This window comes from Stegodyphus dumicola, chromosome 10, assembly GCF_044657685.1.
Source record: "Stegodyphus dumicola isolate Sdum_Otavi_A_Nest chromosome 10, ASM4465768v1".
NCBI lineage: Eukaryota > Metazoa > Arthropoda > Arachnida > Araneae > Eresidae > Stegodyphus > Stegodyphus dumicola.
The window spans coordinates 178,757,152-178,780,572 of NC_140777.1; the positions used below are offsets into that span (position 1 = coordinate 178,757,152).

General features: G+C 34.2%; 1 protein-coding gene and 1 non-coding gene across 2 annotated transcripts; both read right to left on the minus strand.

Annotated features, from left to right (window-relative positions):
* Positions 1-7,126: 7,126 nt before the first annotated feature.
* Positions 7,127-19,790, minus strand: LOC118201651 (uncharacterized). Its single transcript, XM_035373792.2, has 2 exons — positions 18,981-19,790; positions 7,127-8,696 (listed from the first exon to the last, which is right to left on the minus strand). Exons 1-2 carry the CDS (start codon positions 19,683-19,685, stop codon positions 8,163-8,165), a joined length of 1,239 nt encoding a protein of 412 aa, XP_035229683.1. The 5' UTR covers positions 19,686-19,790; the 3' UTR covers positions 7,127-8,162.
* Positions 17,391-17,464, minus strand: TRNAT-AGU (transfer RNA threonine (anticodon AGU)). Its single transcript has one exon. It is a non-coding gene; the product is annotated as a tRNA-Thr (tRNA).
* Positions 19,791-23,421: the final 3,631 nt, after the last annotated feature.

A 23,421-nucleotide genomic window follows, 5' to 3' on the forward strand; every position in this document is an offset into this window, starting at 1 on the left:
CAAGATGCGTGTATGCGCCTGTGTTATTTATATATCAAATAGTTAGAGCACAGTTTTAGTAATATAACATTTTTCAACATTGCATTAACAAAATAATGTGTTAATTACAATTAAAGCTGGATTGCATGTACAAATAATAAAACAATTAAAAGCTTCAATTATATAGAATTTATGCATGTTGCAACAACTATGCTAGCTACCATATAAACTGGATTATCTGTGCAAACGAAGTATCATAAAGTCGCATAATTTATGAGTACATTTACAGGTTATAGTATCATTCAGTGTTCCAGTACATTGCTGAAAAGTAGGCAATAATTATTTACTGTGACTGGCTGCTGGTACACACTAGTTACACTTCTTAGTTTCTTTTTAAGAGGGGTGGCTCTGAGATGTTTATCTGTCCACTGTAGCTAGTTTCGAACGCCTGGGCAAAGAATCTCTAAGGAGAAGAATGAAAGCTTCCATAGACGCAATGTAAACCTGTTTCGCCTCTGCGCCGCTGTATCGAAGAGCCACGGCTATGCAGTGAAACACCAGCGCAGGGTGAAATTTAAACAGCGCAGTTCGAGGAGATAGTAAATTTTTTACTTTGAAATAAATCAAAAAGTTTTATTTTCATACATTTCTGGAGTTTTATGAGCAAAAGGATGTTAGTTGGAATTTTGGGGCGAATTATAGAAATCCTGTCCAATTTTTACTTTCAATTTAAACAGCAAGCCGTACGAAGACAAAATTTAAATGAAATAAATTTCTTAACTCTTTTCTTCTGTAAACTTAAAAAGGGGCAAAACACATGCCATACAAAACGTAATAAATTTTTATGGATCCATAGTTAAAATTTTACAGTGAAATTTTAAAAGCAAAATTTGCAATAACTAACTGAAACAGAAAAAAAAAAAAAATATATATTTAAAGACAATTAAAGGCACCCCTAAATAAATTGAAAACACTGAAATACATTATAATTATCCGACAACAACTTTAAAAACAAATTACCATGAAAACGTTTAGACAATTATTTGGAATGACCATTGTGAAAACCAAGAGCAAAGTTTTCACCCAATAGCCAAAACCATTTCACTTACAGCATTACATTTAAAAAGTCTTTAAAAGAATTTCACATAGCTAAAACCAAGTACCTCTGACTACAACAACAAAGAACGTTTTCGAACAACGTGGTAAAAGATTGCTAACATGGCCGACGGCATGCTGCATTCTTTGATGCTGCTTTGTTGCCTCCTGATGTTATTTCGCACATGCGCAGTGAGGTACGGAGGGTGGATAGCTTTGGAATGGTTTGCCCTCTTTTTAGAGATTCTTTGGCTTGGGGCCCGTAGGTGACACTTAGCTGTTCTATTACAGTTGCAGAGGTAGGGACCGGGTCACTTGCCTCTGTGAGCTAACCAAGTTCCTAAATGGACAGCTCAAAACGCTTCAGATATTTCGGAAAAGGCCCATGATCTATGAAGTACTGCGTAAAAAAGCAATTAAACACTTTCAGCTCACGATTAACTTTCTGAAAGAACTTCTTCTTCCCAGTGATGAGTTGTTGCACCGAGCTTGCCACTGCTCCATGAGTTTCCCCGTTGCTATCTTTTTCTGGTAGGAAATTGGTTGCAATTTTTGAAGTAACTAAAATTTTGAGTTGTTAAATGCCGAATTGGCTATCAGTTTATCTGCTCCTGCTATACCTGCATGAGCATGTCGTACTGAAAGACTCGGGCTCAAATCCCAGACAGGCCATGGATATTTGTAAATGTGTCTGGTCAGCATGGGGGCACTCAAAATATACGGCAACCTAAAGTTGTCTCGAGATGTCAGACAAATAAGATCAGTCAGAACAAATACATCCTGTCAGTCTTCGCTGGACTTGAAGAGACTTTGGAAAATGGATAAATTATAGCTATATTAGCTGTTTTAAAAGATTTTGATTATTTCCATCAAATTTAAATTTAACATTTTCTGGTTTAAACCACACTTTCTATAACGACAGTGAGCAAACGTTGGTGAAAGATGCAAACATAAATATTCATGAGTTTTAGTTCTGAGTAATATCAGAGAGAAAAGTGTACAGTTGAGAACAAATATGTGTGCATTTTTTAAGCTTTTAAAGGCCCAGATTTTAATTTCACATCTGTTGATAAAGAAAAATCGAATATAAAATGATTAGAGTTGTCAAACATCTGCTGCAAAAGGTGTCACAAATTCGGGGACGAAAACTCAAGAATTTATATTATGCATCATTATCCATTAATTAGACCTAGCCAGAGGAAAAAAAAAAATATTCGGCAACTTCGAACAAAGATTTAAAAACAGTACGAAATAATTTCATAAAAGCCAAATTTGTAACTAAAATGTTTACTAAAAAAAAGTAAACGTGCGCAACAGATATCAAAATTATAAAATTACAACCTGTGAAAATTTTATTCTGGTGCTGCCATCTATTATTCAACTGTTGCATTAATTACAAAGCACGTTTAATTTTAATATCGTTCACTTTTGAATGTTATAGACAGTGGCGTAGCTAGGGTGGGGCAAGGGGGGGGGAATGTGTCCCCGGGCGCAGAATCCAAGGGGCGCCAAACTGATGTGATGAAATTGCAGAATGAAATGTTTTCCGTTCTTGGTATACAGAAAGGGGCGCAAAATCTTCAGATGTCCCCGGGCGCTGAAAACCCTAGCTACGCCTTTGGTTATAGGTACAATTATTATTTATAACTGAATGAGTAAGAATATTTTAACACTTAAATCAATACTTGTTAAGATCTTCACACGTAAAAGCAACAAATAATTTATTATTATTATTATTTTTTTTAATTTCGCAATAGTAGATATAATAGCGATGTGCTAATTTTAACGTTACTATCAGTTTACCCAAACAGAAATTTATTTCTAACTTTTATGTAAATAAATAAGCATAGAAGCTTTTTTTTAATTAACGTTATGAACTTCGTTTGGTGTGTGATTTATAACTTCAAATTATTAACTTTTTGGAATTTTTATCTCTTAGTTTCTGAAGATAATATGAAAAAAAATAATTTGCTCTTGAATCAGAATCCTTCGAAATATTCAGAGCTTTTATATAAAATGCAAAGGTAATATAACGAACAATTTTCGCCTCTGCGATAAATTTAAAAGTTCTCATTTCGCAATGTATACATCTTTTGCTACTCTGAATCACGACTAAAAAATGATGCAAAAAAATTTTAATTTGCTACATTAATATGTAATATGTGGCGCCATCTATTGACACGAAATACAAACATAATATGCTAGAGTAAAACTGTTATTGAATTTAATTGCAAAGTAAGCTATTGAATTGTTTTCTTCTCCCTCCCCTCCAAAAAACTACTAAAATGAGAGGTATGAATTAAGAAAAAAAAAATATCAATAATGATAAAGTAAAATTCAACATTTAATTAAAAGAATTCCTTGAAATGACTTTTAAGATGGAATATCATTCAAATAGTAACTGTAAAGGGACTTCAGTAAAAATAACTACAACTTTATAATTAGATCAACTCTTTTCGAAGTTGAAATCGCATCCCAGATATTGGAATGAAAATGATTTATAAAAATGGCGATGAGGACTCGAATATGAATATGTCAATAATCCTATTAGAAGTTTGAAATGAGTTGAAGAAGAAATTTTTAAAAAATTAACATATTCTTAATATGTAGAGCTTTATATTTTCTAGATGGAATAGCAAAAAATAATGAAAGTTTGGAGAGTACATCAACTTCTAATGAAAGGAAAAGAAAAATTCACTTGATAATTGGACAGTTAAAAAAATAGAGGCTTTCACCCCCCCCTTTTTTTTGAGAAGTCGAGATAAATTTTTGAAATGAATTTACTATAAGACGAATATTTGATATTTTTTATGGCTTCATCATAAACTCCTTTATAGCTTTCCACTATAAACTTTTCTAATATGCACCGTTTCATTTTTTACGAGTCAAAACGGAGAATAAAACGATTAAAAATTGCCAGTCTCGATGGGTCCCCCCCCCTCAATTAGTTGAAACAATGATTGTCAAAAAGTCATCGGTCTTCATTTTTATGTCAATAAATCGGTCTCCTTATTGTGTATAGTATTTATCAGAAGACAAATATATTCCTTAACATGAACATTTAAATATAAAGATTTATGTTCCTCAATCACTACTTGTTGCGGTCGATATACAGGACTTCCGAGAATGAATGGTCAGATTTCACAAAATCTTTGTGAGTATTTTATATTACCATGTTTCCTTGCGTATTTCCCCCTTTTTTCCCTAATTTTTCCATCAGAAAACTGAGAATTTCCGCTCTAATTATGTGAATAATTTAACTTCCGATGGACGCCATTACGATAAGAACTTAACAAATGAAAAGTATTCGTGGATAAACTGCAGGTAACTATCACAATATTATTTCTTTAAAAGGAATCGCCCTTTCTTATTAGTCCAATTAGTTTCTTGTTGTCCCTGAAAGACTATTGCTTTCGTTTTGCGATTCAGCGTTGAATCACTATAGATGTCCGTTTCACTTTTCAAACTGTTGCCACCCAATGTTAGAGTCCTGCATTATATTTGAAGAAATTAAATAATGGAAAATCTGCGTAAATGTATGTATATTTCTCGCATTGTGATAAAACAACGGTACCTAAAGCCATCGAATTTTGAATGACGTAATGTTATTGCGAATAGGGGCATGTGGAAGCCCAAATTTGAAATTTGGAATTTGTTTTATGATCGATTTCATATTTTGTAAAACTTTAAACGAATTTTTGAGTAACAAACTCAACGATTTAAAATCGAACCATGGCAACAATCTTCGGGGGGGGGGAACCTTTTTATCTCCAGGGCTCGGAACTGTGTATAATTAAAATTTACCATATTTAATTATGATTGAATAAGTGTCTGCCAAATTAATTGGAGATGTGTAAAAAACAAAGACTGGAAATTTTTCAAATTCATGTTTTATTATCTTCATCTGTATGCCTTAACCACAGCCATGACGGACATCGAAAGTTGTTGAGAGTTCCAGCTATCGCTACTGTACTTAAGAATAAAACATATATATAGTATATACTTACAATTCTTTTGAAAACAAAATATAAACATGCTTAGTATCATTTCGCTGAAGAAAAATTATCATTAAAGACGTAAAGTAAGAAATTTAGAACTAATATTTCACAAAGACCAGAAATTGAAATTCTGTTTTTTCACTTTCGTTTTCAATTTTTTAATAAAATAGAACTCTCTTGATATAAGATTATTCTAATTAATCTAATTAGAATTTTTTTTCCCTTGCTTTGGGGAGGAACTAGAATTTTCGGGTGAACTTTTATAATTAAAATACATTGAAATGGTTCATCGGCTGATTCTGGATACAGAAAAGCAAGGATTTTTGTGAAAGAGAGATTTCAGTTAATTTCAATGTTTCTCCCCCCTGATGAAGTGCCATGGAGGTTGACTGAATTCCTCTTTTGTTATCTTCACTTTTCTTTAAACTTCATTATTTTTTTTAAGTGCGGTTTTGCTTGTTTGAAATGTTTTGGTTTTAACATTTTAAAATTCTTTGTTGCATTTATATGGTTATTTGAAATGTATTAATTATGAATTTCAATTTCTGGTCTTTGTGAAATACTAGTTATAAATTTCTTACTTTATCTCTTTAATGATATACATATATATATATCGCGTTTACTGCTCATCAGAATGTGAGTACCGTATACTAGGATTAAACATTTCTGAAAATTCAGTACTTAACATCTTTTCAAGGAAAATGCATTTTAAGCACAGTAGCAATGCCACTATAGTAAAGATAATCTTTTTTATTATTTATTTATTTATTTATATTTAAAACAAAAACGGATACACACCTGTACCTTATGTCTAAATGTGAAAGTTGCCGGTGTAAAATTTGTTTTAAGAAATGTTTTTTAAAACTTTAAATTTAGCTTTTACATAACCGGTATTAGTACAGCAGATAAAAAATGGTAAAAGTTAAATTTTTCAGTTGAAAAAAAACTTACAATAAGCAAACTAATTTTTTGACTTTCTGTATAAAAGAGACTAACCCCTCCCATGTTTAAAAGTATATTCAAGAAATTATTGTAATTATCATTGCTTGTCTTAGGAACTTGTGAATTTTAAATCTCACTAGAATTTTCTCATGCTTTTAATATTCAATTTCTCGCACTTTATCTTAAAGAAACATGGCACAATGGCACATTTTACTATTGCTTTGACTTTTTTTTTTTTTTTTTTAACTCACTTATGTTTTATTTTTGTAAGGTTTCAAATAAGTTTTGTTAAAAATGCAAGTAGCTATGATTTCCTTATCAAGTGAACAGTGGGATTTTTGATATTATGCAAAAACCTTTTATTTTTTATTTTTGAAATTTTTAAATGAATATTAAGTTAGAATTTAGAATGAAAAAATTTGTATTAACTCGATGAACAAGATAATGCATAAAAAAGCATAATAATTATAATTATCCTTTTCCCTCATAGATTTCTTTAATATTAAGGTAAAGGTATTAAAATAAGGCAAAGTTTTGGAGTATAAGAAGGCAAACAGGAGACATAACCTCGAGAAGCTGTTTTTTGTTTAAAATGATCAAAATATGTCAAACTGTTGCCACCGAATATTATCGCCCTGTACTATATTTGAAGAAATTAAATAATGATGAATCTGCATAAATGTTTCTCGCATTGTGATAAAACAACGGTACCTAGAGCCATCGAATTTTGAATGACGTAATCCTAGTGCGAATATGGGCATCTGGAAGCCCAAATTTGAAATTTGGAATTCGTTTTATGATCGATTTCATATTTCGTAAAACTTTAAAGAATTTTTTTTTATTAACAAACTCAAGGATTTCAAAGCGAGCCATGGCAACGTTGTAAAGAAAAAACATTCTTATCTCCAGCGCGCGAGAGTATGCATCTGAAATTCGAAAGATATGCTCAATTTAAAAAAAAAAAAAAAAAACTATTTTGAGATATTGCTGTTGAACTGAATTTTATGGTTTAAGTGCGAAGAACATGGTATTTAATAAATAAAGGTAACACACAAAATGTTAAAAAACGCACCTTTAGACGTAATTTAAAATCTGAAACCTTCCAAAGTTTCTTTTTCTTTTTTTTTTTTTTATTTAACAAGCTTTTGTCAACTTAAAAGCGTAACATAGAAATAAGTAGAACATTATACAGTGAATGCAGAATAATGATAGAACAGTGATATATTTACAAAATGGAAGTAATATTAGATACATGCAGTGTACAGTAGGTTTAATACAGTGAGAGATTGAATAGTGATGTATGAAATTATTATACATGTATAGTAAAATTACAAATGAATATACTAAAAAATATAAAAAAAGTCCATACTCGCTGAACTCTGGTAGTTCGATTAAAGTTCGAATCCTAAATGGGCTGATCGCGTGCGCATTTACATGGTTTTCTGCATGCGTAATGTGAATATGAGTCGGTTCTCCTCGAGAAGTCCTCCACGAAGGCGTCCTTACCCTTAAGCGGACAGCCCTCGCATGTCTTGTCATAATGTCGTAATCGATTAAATATTTAGACAAACTGTAAAAATAGAAAAAAAAAAAAAAATGCCAGCATTTAATCATTTCTCTGCTAGGATATCGGAATCTTTAATGAGAAGGCTAGAAGACTGCTCAGCATTAGTTTATTGGTTTTTGACTCGGGGTTGTCTTCTAAGAAAGGGTTGGCTGCATATAATTTTCGAAATTTTCCTTACATGCAAAGCGAAAAAAAGCCAGTCCTCTCCAAAAGCGCGCGTTTCTTTTGACAGCTAGCTGTTGCATATTTAGCTATAATCTATTAAGAAAGAAATAAACGTAGAAATTACATCGTTGCTCGCCTCTTACCATTTTTCAGGGCATTTGTTCCGTTTGGTGGTATTATAATTTAATCAAGTTGTAGATACATTAGGTATTTTTTTGAAAGATGAAAAATGAGCAGCGCCTTCGTCGGAAATCGAACCACGGACCTCCGGAATACGCGGCCAGCGTACAGACCACCACACTACGAAGGCATGCCAAGAAGGCGGGAGAAATACCTTATAAAGTTTCGAAAGCAAAATTCTCTCGTGGTTCCATGTTCTGGAATGCAAAATTTTCTGAAATCAGTTACGCATAAATTTAATCGAAATTCGTAAATATTCGCTTCTTTTTCGATTTTGTTTGGAATAAAGTTGTGCGGTTTAATTTGACGCAAGTCGCCAAATCTAGACCATCGTCCTCTTCTTCGAATTCGTAGGAAGCATAACCAAATTCTTCGATGAGTAGTCTCTGTAATCTGCTGCAATAAATCAATAGTTTATTCGTCATATAATGTGCTTTCTTTTTTTCATAATTCCGACTACAACAATCGAAGTCTTTCTGTGCTATGTGCTTTATCTCTGATGGTTGATGTTGGTTCACTTTGACCCAAGCGCAAGTAGAAAGAAAACAATAAGTAAGGCCACAAAACGCGTTTACATGTTTAGCGTAGAGTTCTAGGTGCTTCTTCACGGAACTTAATGACAAAGTGTGTAAACATTTCAAATGCGGACCATAAATTACATTTAGATTTCCTAAGTTTTTTGCTACAGCACTGATTCCTTCGTAGTGTCCGAAAGCTGCAGAATCTAGATACAGAAGAAAGGCTCCGTTTTTCATCAGCTTGAAAATTTCCTGTGAAAGAAAGAGAAAATTACTAAAGGCAGCATCTGGTAGTTGAATTTTAGATATCTTTGCAGCTAGGTGTTAGAGTGAAAAATTTGAATTTAGGAGAAGCAAGAGAACATTCGAATATACCGCAATATCACAGATTGAAACATTAACTGATATTAATGTGAAGTTATAGTATTACCAATTATCGAAACTAATCTCGTTCGTTTAGAGTTTGAATATTTTTATTATTTGGATTGCCTGTTAATATAGTCAATAGACTTACAAAAAATACCTACAGTGGAACCTCGAGATACGAGCACTTCTATGTACGAGAAATTCGAGATACGAGGAACTGAATACGAACATTGACTCGAGCAACGAGCCAGGTTGTAGGTATGCGTGGCGCGTTTCCCGAACCGGCTCGACTCGGGGAATACCCTCGTCAGATCACTCGGTTTTCTTTGACATACGTGTTTGTGCGCTTTGGTTTAATTGTTTCTTACATTTAATATGAAAATAACTATTTCACGATGCCTCCCAAGAAGATTGTTGCCTCAGATAGTGCTGCAAAGTAAAAGAAGGAAGCCATGGCCGTTGAAATTAAGAAAGAAATCATAGATAAACATAAGCGTGGTGTAAGAGTGATGGCAAAGAATTACAGCCGTTCGACATCGACGATCGGCACTATTCTGAAGAAGAAGAAAGAAACTAAGAAACTTGATGTGGCCAAACGAATTACCGTTACTTCCGAGCACCGTCCAAAACTCCTAGAAGATGTTGAGAAGCTGTTCTGTTGCTGGATATGGATTAACGAGAAGCAGTTAAAAAGCGATTCGGTATCGTAAGCTATCATTTGCGCTAAGGCTAAAGTATCTGTACTTGGACCTTGTCCGAAAAACACCAGGGACGTCGACTGAAGATGAGATGGGAATGAGATTTTGGGGCGTGCGGAACGGATTAACTAGATTTCCATTATTTTGAATGGGGAAGTTTGTTTCTAGATACGAAAAATTCGCTATACGAGCTGAGTGCTGGAACGAATTAAACTCGTATTTCGAGGTTCCACTTTACAAAAAGAGAATTTCATTCCATTTTCAGCTGAAAAAGACAATTTTGAAATTTCAGCAGAAAATATTATATACGATTAGCTTGGATTAATTTAGAAACCTCTTAAAAATAAAGGTAATAACTGAAATTAAAATTTTTTTAAAAGAACGAGTTTATTAAAAAAAGTTCAATCATATTTAAATGCCTCATACCCTTAGTTATCGTAAAATGCAGCTAGATCTACCTAAGCGTTGATCCTTAAGAATTCTCACACAGGTTGGAAGATGAACACAACCAGTGGAAGGTTGTAAAAGACCCTTTTATTGAACACAAAATATTTAACAGGTGACACAGCCTTACGTACTTGCAGAAACACCGACCACCTGCGGTGGAAACGTAAAAGAAAATATAACACAGAATTTAAAAGTAAAGAATAGCGCGAGACTACACAATTCAGTTTAAGCTAACAGGTTGATTCAAAAACCTACACCAGCAGAATAACTTAACGGCAAGAAGACGTAGCCGCTATTAAGGTTAACATCTGGCAGAAACTAGCAACGTGCACTCAAAACAGCGAAATCATGCTTTGTAGAACCTTCCATGTCCCATCTGCAACTACATGCCGCGATTATTCTGCATTTTGCCGGAACATGTTGTGCAGAATAATCACGTGTGCAATTATTCTACACAACGTGTTCCGGCTTCCATGAAGATAGAGATACATCAAGTAGAGTCTGCCATGTCAAGGGAACTTCGATACTAAGAAGCTAAGATGTAAAGTACTGGGTTTCTACTACCAGTAGTGGTAGTACTTCCCAGTAGCTTGAAAGAACTTTCGAAGGACCTGGCATTGTGGAGAATCCAAATGGATCCTGTAGCAGGTCATCAGGAGGAAGCTAGAAGAGAAAAGAGAAGACAAATGTTGAACTGGTCGCCCTCTGTTGGCGGTGGAAGTGAAGGTAAACAGTGGAAAAGATGAGAAAGCTTCTTGAAAGTGCATGTAGAAACTGAAGTCGCTTGGGTGGCGCCATCTCTCGTCAGTTGTGGAAAGTGAGCCCAAAGTCGAGATTTAGGGTTAGCTGGGGGTTGAACGTGGTGCCATCTGGTGCTGGAGGAACTTCGAAGAGAGACTATATAAAAGCTACACAAAAAGGGGAAGGCAGCATTTCGCTGGCCAAAGAGAAAATAGTAATCCTAAAAATAGAAGAAGTATGTTCTGCTTGAGATGTGGAGCCATCTGCCTTCCCCAATCGTAGTTAATACACTCATCGTACAAATTAAATGGAGAATTATATTTGCAGTTCATCGAAAACCTGAATAAACTGAGTAGCGAGTTGTAGTTTATCTTCCTGCGTTTTCAGTTTCTTGAAAATCATAGCAAATTTCAACATTTGCTGAAGAAACCGGCAAAATTAAGCATCATAGATTCAGAACAAATATCCTTCAGGGAAGTAGAATTCACCGTCATAGTGGAGAGGTAACACATGCGCAGAAGCACGCTCATCAGGGAATGTCTTCCTGGACTTAAAAGCTTTTTTTGATCGGATTATTAGTCAACTCCGCAGCTGGCTTTTCTTCAGACTTTCTGTTATGAATATAAGACGAGCTCCGGTACTTCTTTTTACAAAACTGAGCGACAATCTCAAGGAAAAAATTTAGAATTCGTAACGTTTTATTTTAACAATAAGCAGACTTTGCAATACTTTATTTCCCTAGAAATACGAACTCATGAGAACATGAGACGTTCATTAGTCATTCATAGTCCCCTCACTCACATGCAGAAACCTTTCCCTTTAAGAAGGGCAATAAATTTGGGGAAGTTTGTTTAGGCGTAAATTTTTCGCCATGCCATCGTATCTTGTGTATTGTTATCGATGCTTATAGTTAGTTATCCTAGCAGGAAGGAAAACTTGTGTTCTTAAATGTGCGTTAAGTGACAGCGAGTACAATAAGAGTGAAATACTGAGATAAACTGCTCAAGCACGTCCTATACATCGTCTTCCCACAGTATCCACGAATGGGGAAAAGCGTAATCAGCAACTTTACATTCATCCTTAGGAGTCATATTCAGGACTCATTTTACCCCTGACACACATGTGCTTGATGCCTATAATTATATAAGCAAAGAGCCGCGGTCAAAGAGAACGTTCTCTCTCATTAAAAGTCTCCTCATTTTTTGTTTCCACCCACTCATATCCTCATTCTGTTTCGTCCTGGAATTTTCATCAGCTATAGTTTAAGTATATTTAATATTTGTATGATAAAAGAGCTCCCCCCTACGATCAGAGCTAAAATTGGACCGGCTTCGGTGCTTCTTAGTATTTGTAATAAATCATAATTCTAGCCGGAAAGAAGCACTTCCTAAATGCCTAAATGCGCTTCTTTTATGTAACTGAATAACGATTTCAGTAGAAATTTTATCTCGAAAATTTTATTTTTAGCAATAAAATTATATTAAAAAACGATTATAAAATTTATTTTATTACTTATTATTATTTAATTTAATTTTAATTGTTCAATAAATAATAATTAATCATGTAATTAATTATCAATTAAATTATAATTAATTTTTTATATAGTAATTATTGATTAAACAGCTATTAATTAATTTGATAATAATTAACCATTTAATTTTAAAATGATTAATGAGTTTAAAAGTCATTTTATTTATTTATTTATTCTTGTTCCTCTTTGCTGACGAGCTTCCATAGGGCTCCGGCACTTCTAATTTTAGAAATTAAGCCCTGACTTTCAGATTAAGAGCAGCTTTCTTTTTAGCTCAAAGGGCGTTAGCACAGAAGGGCTATTAATTTCGCTTTGCCATTTTGCGTTGGTTCAATATAAATGCCGGTTCTCTTTTCAAATTGTTGCCACCAAATATTAGAGCCCTATGTAATATTTAAGGAAATTAAATAATGAAGAATCTGGATAAAGCATTGGTAGAATCCAATGCTTTATCCAGATTCGGTAGAAGATTCTCGCATTGGGATCAAACAACGGTACCTAGAGCCGTGAAATTTTGAATAACGTAATCTTCTACCGAATATGAGCATCTGGAAGCCCTAATTTGGAATTCGAAATTTGTTTTATTATGGATTTCATATTCTGTTTGTTTTTAACAAACTCAACGATTTCAAAGCGAGAAATGGCAAAACTACGGGGAAAAAAAAAAACGCGCGAGACTGTGTATCGGAAATTCTAAAGATAGGCTCATTTAAAAATTATTTTGCTGTTCAATTAAATTTTATGGTTTAAATGCGAAAAACCTGGTATTCAATAAAGGTAACACACACACACACACACACACACACACAAAAAAAAAAAAAAAAAAAAAAAAAACCCGCTCCTTTGGACGTAATGTAAAATCTGAAAGCTTTTAGATTTTTGTTTTTTTGTTTTTGTTCAAGATCTTTATTTAGAGAAATAAAACCTCTAGCCACATCCTTAGATAGCTTGCATATCGAAAGCTAAAGCAGTACAAACACAAACACCCCAACCTTCTTACTAGGCTCATCATTTTTTGCATTCGCTTTTTCGGTTTATTTTTAGATGGTTGGCCTGCTTGGTTATCGTGGTTTCGATTTGTGGCAGTGTTCTGGGAAGATAATATTGTTAAAAGCTTATTCAATGAGTATCTAATCAACCTTATCGAGCTTCCATTGTTACCGTACAAACATTTAAAACGAAATAATGCAGGATGGCATAGTATCAAAGCATCTAGAAAATGATTGTTTAACAAATCCTCTGCCTAAAGAAGAAGATTCATTCTGAAGAAAATTCATTAAGATTGCTTAGTTTGTTCATATATATGACAAGGATTGTCTTTTGTGTGAAAAAATTTAACATTATTTATATATTTTTATCGAACTTTTCAGATATAAGCTACTTGGTTTATTTTTAGTCCAAAGGGACTTTGTCCCTTTGTTGTTTTCGTTTTGCGATTTTGCGTCGAATCACTCTGAATGTCCGTTTCACTTTTAAAACTGTTGCCACCCAATACTATCGCCCTCTGTTATATTTGAAGAAATGAAATAATAATCTGCATAAATGTATGTATGCTTCTAGCATTGTGATAAAACAACGTTACTTACAGCCATCCAATTTTGAATGAAGTAATCCTACTGCGAATATGGACATCTAGAATCTAGGACATCTAATTAGAAGACCAACTTTGAAATTTGTTTTATTATCGATTTCATATTTTGTAAAACTTGAATGAATTTCTGAGTAACAAACTCAAGGATTTTAAAGCGAGCCATGGCAAGGTTGTACAGAAAAAACATTTTTATCTCCAGCGCGCGAGACTCTTTATCGGAAATTCTAAAGATAGGCTCAGTTAAAAATTATTTTGCGATATTGCTCTTGAACTGAATTTTATGGCGAAGAATGTGATATTTAATAAATGAAGGTAATACATAAAATATTAAAAAAATGCCCCTTTGGACGTAATTTAAAATCTTAAATATTTACTTACACAGGATATATGAGAAATACTTTATGTGCAACGTTTTACACATGCTGTATATGAGGTTATCTTATATACAATTAATTCCTCTTTTTTTACCCAAATCACATTCAGAATTTGGAAGTTAAGACGTCTTTAATACGAGGCCGTCTCAATATTTGGGCTAATGTGATACACCTTTCTGCATAAAATTTTGTAAAAAATACAAACATTGACTTTAATAGGTTGGTACTGTGGATCAACAGCGGCTGAACACTGGTTCATAGGAGCTTCACATTTTTCATATGTCTAACTGGAGTTCGATTCCTAGCAAACGGGGCTCCAAGTGAATGGGCGTTTTCGTGGTTTTCCCCATGTGTAAAGTGGCCTCGATTCAATTTCCCTTAAAATGACCTCCCTGGGAAATCCCTTCCTTTAAGTGCAGCGCCTAAAGGCGGAGCACCGCAATAAAAAAATTAAAATAATAATAATAATAATAATAATAATAATAATATGCTGGTACCTAAATATGCAATGGGTATGTTGAATGAAATTAATAAATGAGTAGAAACATTTAAATTAAAATTTATATTTTCATTAAGAAATAACTAATTACTTAATATTGTATAAACTTTAGTTCGAAATTCTGGAATGTTCCTATCTGCTAAAGTTTTACCGAGGCCCATTAGCGGCCGAGCGGTAATTTCGCTGAACACTAGTAGTTCCGACTCTTCCAACTTGGGCTGGTGGCATGAGCGTTTCCCTGGCTTTCCCCATGTGTAACGTGTATACGAGCCAATTTCCTTTAGAAAGTCCTCCATGAAAGCACTCCTTTCCTTAGGCAGATGGCTCTAGTGTACTTTGCCATAATAAACTATACCAACCACTCTGCCAGTGGTCGAATGATTAAAGACCGCTGAGTGATGGGAGTTTAACTCGGGTTCCAGCCTATGTGAACGGGCTGTCTGCGCATTCATTCCTCAGGCAGGTAGCCCTTGCGTACTTTTCCATACTCAAATAACTTAACTCGCTGAGCCTTATGTTGTGCTGATATATTTTTATTTATGTAATAACTTGTAATATAATTTTGTAGTACTTTATATTTCATGTATTTAAATGGCCCAGTTTGTAACCTTGTAGGATTCTCCACTGTGTTATTCTACAGTTAAAAGTGCATTCATTCCTCAGGCAGGTAGCCCTTGCGTACTTTTCCATACTCAAATAACTTAACTCGCTGAGCCTTATGTTGTGCTGATATATTTTTATTTATGTAATAACTTGTAATATAATTTTGTAGTACTTTATATTTCATGTATTTAAATGGCCCAGTTTGTAACCTTGTAGGATTCTCCACTGTGTTATTCTACAGTTAAAAGTGCATTCATTCCTCAGGCAGGTAGCCCTTGCGTACTTTTCCATACTCAAATAACTTAACTCGCTGAGCCTTATGTTGTGCTGATATATTTTTATTTATGTAATAACTTGTAATATAATTTTGTAGTACTTTATATTTCATGTATTTAAATGGCCCAGTTTGTAACCTTGTAGGATTCTCCACTGTGTTATTCTACAGTTAAAAGTGCATTCATTCCTCAGGCAGGTAGCCCTTGCGTACTTTTCCATACTCAAATAACTTAACTCGCTGAGCCTTATGTTGTGCTGATATATTTTTATTTATGTAATAACTTGTAATATAATTTTGTAGTACTTTATATTTCATGTATTTAAATGGCCCAGTTTGTAACCTTGTAGGATTCTCCACTGTGTAATTCTACATTTAAAAGTGCATTCATCCCTTAGGCAGGTAGCCCTTGAGTACTTTTCCATACTCAAATAACTTAACTCGCTCAGCCTTATGTTGTGCTGATATATTTTTATTTATGTAATAACTTGCAATATAATTTTGCAGTATTTTATATTTTATGTATTTAAATGGCCCATTTTGTAACCTTGTAGGATTCTCCACTGTGTAATTCTAAGTTACAGTTAAAAGTGAAGAATCTTAAGAACTCATAAGCGAATAATCGCTTGAGTTCGTGTGACGAGAACCTTTATTATTCCAACTAAAGTTTAACAAAACTCCGCCTTGGCGTGTACAATAAAGCCGACACTTGGGGTTTGAACTTAAGAGACTAAGAATAATACTAAACTAATCTAAACTAAAGAGGTACAGCCGAAGCTATCAAAATTCTAGCAGAGTTGGCCCCTTAAGGTTAAGCTATCAAGGGCCTAAAGTACGGCCGAGCATAATAATAGCCTACGAGAGAGTAGCCTAAAAAGGCGGACGCTTGCAGCCAGAATATCTAGTATCTCTCTTACTAAGACAGAAGAAATTCGCGGTTAAATACCGCTCTTCCTCATTAGCAGTCAGACGTGATTCTAAAACTACGTTCTGGCCGGAAGTGGTAAGCTGGAATTAAGAATCAATAGGAAAGGAAGTTTAACTCAAAATTTAACTGTTAATAAAATTGACATAATTCTTACAACCTTATCACAGCATAGCATTTTAGATCAAAATTTCTGTTTAATATTTTAATTAAAAATGTACCCTTGCATTCAGAATTACTAACTTTGCATAGCTTGTTGTGAGAAACGTGAGTCTGCTATTTTCTTCTATGTACGTCAAGAACTTCTAATTGTTTTAATTCCGTTATCAGTAAACTAACACAAATTTCAACAGTAATTAATCTTTTTTCTAAAGCTAAAAAAGAGCAATTAATTTCGTTTTGGGATATTAATTTCATTTTGTCATTTTGCGTCGATTCACTTTCTGAGTTGATTTTCTTTTCAAATTGTTGCCACCGAATATTACAGCCTTATATTATATTTAAAGAACTTAAATAATGAAGAATCTAAGTAAATGTAAGTATTTTCTCGCATTGTGATAAAACAACGGTACTTAGAGTCATCCAGTTTTGAATAACGCAATCCTCCTACAAATATGGACATCTGGAAGCCTTAATTTTAAATTTTGAATTTGTTTTATTATCTATTTTATATTTTAACAGACATTGAAGAATTTTTGATTAAGAAACTTCACGATTTCAAAACGAGGAATGGCAACACTGTACGGAAAAGGAAACATTTTTATCTCCAGTGTGCGATACCGTGTATCGGAAATTCTAAAGATAGGCTTATTTAAAAATTATTTTGCTATATTGCTGTTGAACTGTATAGAGACATTAGGTACTTTTTTTAAACAAGGAAACTGAAGAAATGTGCAATGCCACTCGCCGGGACTCGAACCACGGACCTCTCGAATACTAGCCGAGCGTGCTGACCACTACACCACGAAGGCATGCTAATAAAGCGAAAGAAATACCTTATAATACTTCGACTGTGGATTAGGCGATCCAGTCGCCAAATCCTCGTGGTGAAGAATCATTATCCACCACCTTTTTCATTTTGGGTGCCACTGTAGATATATTAGGTACACTTTTAAAACAAGGAAATTGAAGAAATGTGCAGCGCCGTCGCCGAGACTCGAACCACGGACCTCTCGAATACGCGCCGAGCGTGTTGATCACTACACTACGAAGGCATGCTAAGAAGGCGGAAGAAATACCTTATAACTGAATTTTATGATTTAAGTACGAAGATCATGATATTTAATAAATAAAGGTAACACACAAAACGTTAAAAAAGCGCCCCTTTGGGTTTAATGTAAAATCTGAAAGCTTTCAGATATTTTTTTTTCCAATTTTATATCAGAGTTTTCACTCCATAAAAATGTATTTGGTTAAAATAAATGTATGATTATGAATGTATGAAAAAGCGTTTTATCGGATTTTAAGAATAACTCTTTTAACCCTTTACGGCACAGTGTGTCCGGTTTGGACACACTAAAAAATTCCTTCTGTACGCACAAAAAATTTTGAATGAAAAAGGATTCATAGGTTACTCTGAACCTTCTTTATTTATAGTAGATGGCAGCTCAACACAAACCAGTCCATATATTTTAGCCATGTTTAGTTTTTTAAGACCCTCATTTTTCAAAGAAATCTTCCAGATTTTTTTTAGGGTATAAAAGGAATTGTTTGAAAAGAAATTTCTATGTTATTTTTTTGGCTGCATGCTAATCTCCTTATTCTGTACTAGTTTTAAATTTTTACCTTGTAATCTTTCCTAAAATCAAACGGCGAACGCTAGGTGTGCCCAGACCGGGTTCACCGATCATCTAGGACTACTGAGAGTCTATATTCTTTGTTTCTCCGCATCTCATCGGTCAGTTCATTGACAACAAGGCTCCTTTTAACATTCTTTTCGAAGCTCTATTCAATCAGTGTGCCACTTTGGGCACACCCACAGAATTAAAACGATAAGTGCTATCTTCACAAAATTTTACTTGTGTACTTGTGTACTCCTCTAGGCCTAATTAAACTGCCTACTTTTTTTTTTTTTTTTTTTTTAAATAAAAACTCCGACTTTAAAAGGTAGCGTGGCGGAAAGGGTTAACTATTACTCCTTGAAAATTTCGACGTCTTAGAGTGACATAGACACTGAACTTTGAATATCAGTGTGCTCGAAGCTTCCTGTCGAATGCCTAATTAATATTCTTTTTAAATGCAATACTATGCAATAAACATTAAATTAACTGGCATTTTAGTTAAAGCATCTTTTAATTTAATGTTTTAATGAATTTTAATACGCGGAACATTGACGTGATGTTACTGAATTTTGCAGCCGTTCTTTCATAATAATACACTGCTCATATGTTAAAGACAAACATACTTATGTAGAAAAGCTAATATGAAGTCTTACTGCAATTAGTAAATTACTTATAGGGTACGTCAAATGATAAGAAAATGTCTGACCTCCAACATTTTAGGACTTTTATCTCTTGCACTGCTTCCGTTGACAGCAGACAGAAAGTATACCATAGTAAGGACATCGGCATTCATCAAGACGTCTTTCACATTGCTGTTGAGCGGTTGGGTGAGATCAGCTTTGAGGAACTTGAAGTTGAGCGACATTTCCTCAGAATTGAAGAAACGTGGATTACATTCCAAAGTCTTCATCACATTTTTCCCCGTCGTTTCCCACCCTTCACTTAAATCTATAACCGTCACTGTAAAGTTTAGTTTCTTTCTGTTCCTCGAAAGACAATGGTACACGGAAGTGACTACCTTGCTGACGGCCACTACATCCGAGGCTGGACCACCTCCAATGCAGCAAACGTTTAGCCTTTGCTGAAGTACGCACTTCTGGAGGGTGTGAGGATTACTGATTAGCAAATTTAGGAGATGTCTGGCTACGGCTGCAGTGAAGCATGGACTGTGCTTCATGACATAAGCACATCTTTTAGCAGATGAATCAAAGCATATTTTTGAAGCACCATTTTTGGTAGTTTCCTTAATATAAGCAGTGACAATTTCTCTTAAAGCACGTTTCATCTTCAAGCCGTTGCCACTGCTCGTGACGTCCAATTCCCTGTTGATCACAGCATAGTAGAACTCCTGAAGATCCTTGTCAAAAGTTTTCAGGAGCTGGGAAGGAGGCATGGGGGAGATGAAATCCATTTTGATAACCCCATAGAGGGTGATGGTGTTGTGGATGGCCCAAGTTCCGATTGAGGGGGATGAAAAATTATTACCGATAAAAAAACTTCGAAAAATTTATCAACAAGCTGTTAGATAACTTGTTTTACGTTCCACGTAGATAATGGATTTCATGTTGCCATTGGTGTTGCCAAGGTAACGAAATCGCTTGTGAGTCCTAATATTTCTCTAATCGCTGGCTCATGAGGTTTACACAAAACGATATCCTTTTATTTAAATAAATATGACGCATATTCTTCTTAGTTACTTTTATAAAAACTAAACAGGCTCTTCATGCAGTTCACAGCAGCCTTTTATATAAAAATACCTAAAGAACTATTATGCTACAAACTGCACTGAATCATTGCACTTAAAATTAGTGATAAGTTAACTGGTGAGGAAATAGATTAATAATACGCTGAATAAGACACAGCTTTAGAATTATAAAGAACAAAGCTTGAATAAGCTTCATTTGAACACCAAAGCGAGAAACGCGCTTCGAAAACTGCCTTTGCTTTAGTAGGAAATTGAAATGTAATTGTTGCTGAGTCAACACTAAATCAGTGTCGTAGTCATGCCATTGTTTTTTGAGTGTCGCCACTCACATCAGCAATTTTTTGTTTCTGTTGGCGTTTCCTAAGTAACGCAGTTTGATAGTTATAACCAGGAAAATACAGCTTTTTTGAAATACTGCTACTTCAGCTAAACTCACGACACTAGATAGTAGTCAAATGTACTTACCATAAAACAGCTATTTCAGAATTATACATAACTTCAACTGAAAGCTTAAAAGCGTATTTTATTCGTCAACTGTCTAAAATCAAAGAAATTACAAGTGTTTATCAAGTTTATATTAAATAAATATAAATACATTTTCAACAAATATTAGATATACTTTATTATTTCTTTAAGATAATAATATAAATAAATTATAGGTATCATTTCTTATACTAATAAAGATAAAAACATAAACAAACCTTAGATATCTTTTTTATATTCAAAACTTTTATTGATCTAGATTTAAAAAATGAATCTGATAAAATTTTGAGTCGCTCCAATGAAATGATATCATAATTCCCGTTTAAATTTTATTTCAAGATTTACTATTACATGAAATCGAGTTCTTATTATAATATGCCTTCTTTTCCTACTTCCATAATTTTCCTTAGAGTTTATATATTCTTGCTACGTATTTGTTGAGTTTTCCTAATTGATTTTAAAGAGAATTTTACAAAATAAATAAATATAAAATGTAAAACCTGAAAGATTTCAGATTTTATATTTTTTAATTTTTTTAATACGCCTAGAGGGGCGTTTTTTTCATTTACACATACATACACGTTTCGAGAGCGTTTGGGCTAACGCCTCTTTGGGCTAAAAATATTTAAAAACAGCACATCTTTAGAATTTCTGACAGACAGTCTCGCGAACTGACGATAAAAATATTCTATTCCGCACAGTGTGTTAACACACTGTGCGGAACCTAATTAATGTCTCTACAAGATAATAAAACAAAGTCGAAATTCTAGAATCGGGTTTCGAGGTGCCAAAATTTATATACAACCAAAATACGAGGTTCACATCCACATGTTATAGCAGTCCTATATACAAAATTTCAACGTTCTTAGGTTGCTTGTTTTTCAGTTATGCGAGATACGTACGTACGCACAGACACTACGAAAAATTCTATAAATTTTATAAATTTTTTTTTGGAGGAAAAGAGTCTTTTATTTTGTTCTTACGCACAGATGTCATGCAAAAACATCGTTAAATTGCATTCGATAGCGATCAAAATGGATATTTTCGTTGAAATATGCTGCCTGAAACTTTTCGCGATTACAATACTTCCTTTTTACTTCGTACAAGGAAGTAAAAAGGGTGGAAGGAATTTCACTGGCAAATATGAATCTTTAATTTTTATGGGTTTTTAACACTAAAAATGTTAATATTTTTACTAATTAAATTCTTTTTATTATTAATAATTTGTAACGAATTCCAGAAGTCTGTATTTCACCATTCCAGAAGTCTGTATTTCGAATCCCAGCGAGAACATCCGCTGATTGTTCCTATTTCCTGCTTGGATTTCCGCTGATTGTTCCTATTTCCTGCTGTTCCTAACTACTATGCTGGGTATTGTTCTACTACTATGCTGGGTATAGTAGTTACTGACGCTAACTGCCATACCATCGGGCCGGAGTTCGAATCTTAAATCCTGGTTGTTTGTAAGCGGATAATATCTGTGCGCTAAGGGAGCACTAAAAATATAGGGCGAGTTGAAAGTCCTGTTGAGAGATGAGTAAGAAGGGCGAGAGAGATTTGGATCTCCCGCGGTGTGATCTCCCTCAAAATCTGCGGCGGAAGTTTAACAATTAGCTAGATTCAGCAATACATCAATTACATACGCTACTACAGAGGTGCTAGCCTAGCTTCTACCTCTACTTGTTTCTCAATGGGACAAATACAGGTGCTTTAATTGGCAGCAGATGGAAAGGAACGTTCTCTTTTTTTACTGCATACCTTTGTGGTGCAATTAGAAGATTGTCCGGCTAGTGGACAAAAACTTCTGACGAGGAGTGGTAAATTTTCACGTTTCTTGCTCTAAAATAAAAATAGGCCAAACAGTGGCCGATTGGTAAAGTCGCTAAACACTGGTAATTCCTACTTGGGTTCGATTCCAGGCGAACGGGCTGCCTGCATGGGCGTGTTTGTGGTATTCCCTATGTGTGACGTGTATGTGAGCCTTAGAAAGTTCTTCACAAAGGTATCCTTTCGCTTAGGCAGATATAGTTCGACCGTCTCAAACGCAACCTTGGCTGGCATTCTGCCAAAACACGTAGACTCGTCCAAAAGGGGTGTTATTACTTGCTGCGAACGTGAAAGGTCACGTGAAGACGTCCGGAAAGAGAGAATTTATATGTTCGAAGGAAAGAAAGTCCCCAGCCATCCACCCTATTTTGAGAACAATTCGGTCCGAATGGCGCATGCGTAATTGCGCTCATGGTCGCGGATGAGGCGGTCCTAGTGTGCTTTGCCATAATCTCAATAAACCAAACCAAAACTATATAAACCTAATGATTTTTCAGATTGGGAAGTAATATTACTTGCTAATTTCCAATAAAAAGTGCAGTTCGCAAAGCCGTTTAAATAGTTCTTCGTTTTCTGTTTTCTAAATCTAAAATATATTACTTCAGATAATAATTTCATATTTTAATCTGCTACTAGTTCTGAAATTCCGTTTACTGTAAAGTAGAGGTACTCATCTGTGGAACATTGAAATATCAATTAAACACAGTAAAATGACGTCATTTTTGAACTGGACACTGCATATTTTAATTTCGTGACAGTATAGTGTTCGCTCACGATTTTGCAAAGATTTATATATAAACAAACTTTAGAATTTTTTATATTCTGATATGTTCAGTTTGATAGCCCTTTTGTTGAATTATGATATTACATCTTGATTTCCAAGATAAGTCCTTTACTTAAAACATCAAGTTTGATTTTATTTCATTCCCTCCTTCACAATCTTCTAGAGTTCCATCCAGTGTTTTAGGATGCCGCTTATAAAGAGCTTGTTTTAAAAGTAAAGATGCACAGTAATCCGTAGGAGATTTGGGTGGGATACATTTAAAAGGAATAGCTTCAATTCTGGTTTCAGTTCTCATTAAAAAAAAAAAAAAAAAAAAAAAAAAAAATCTGATGTGTACTCCACGACTTC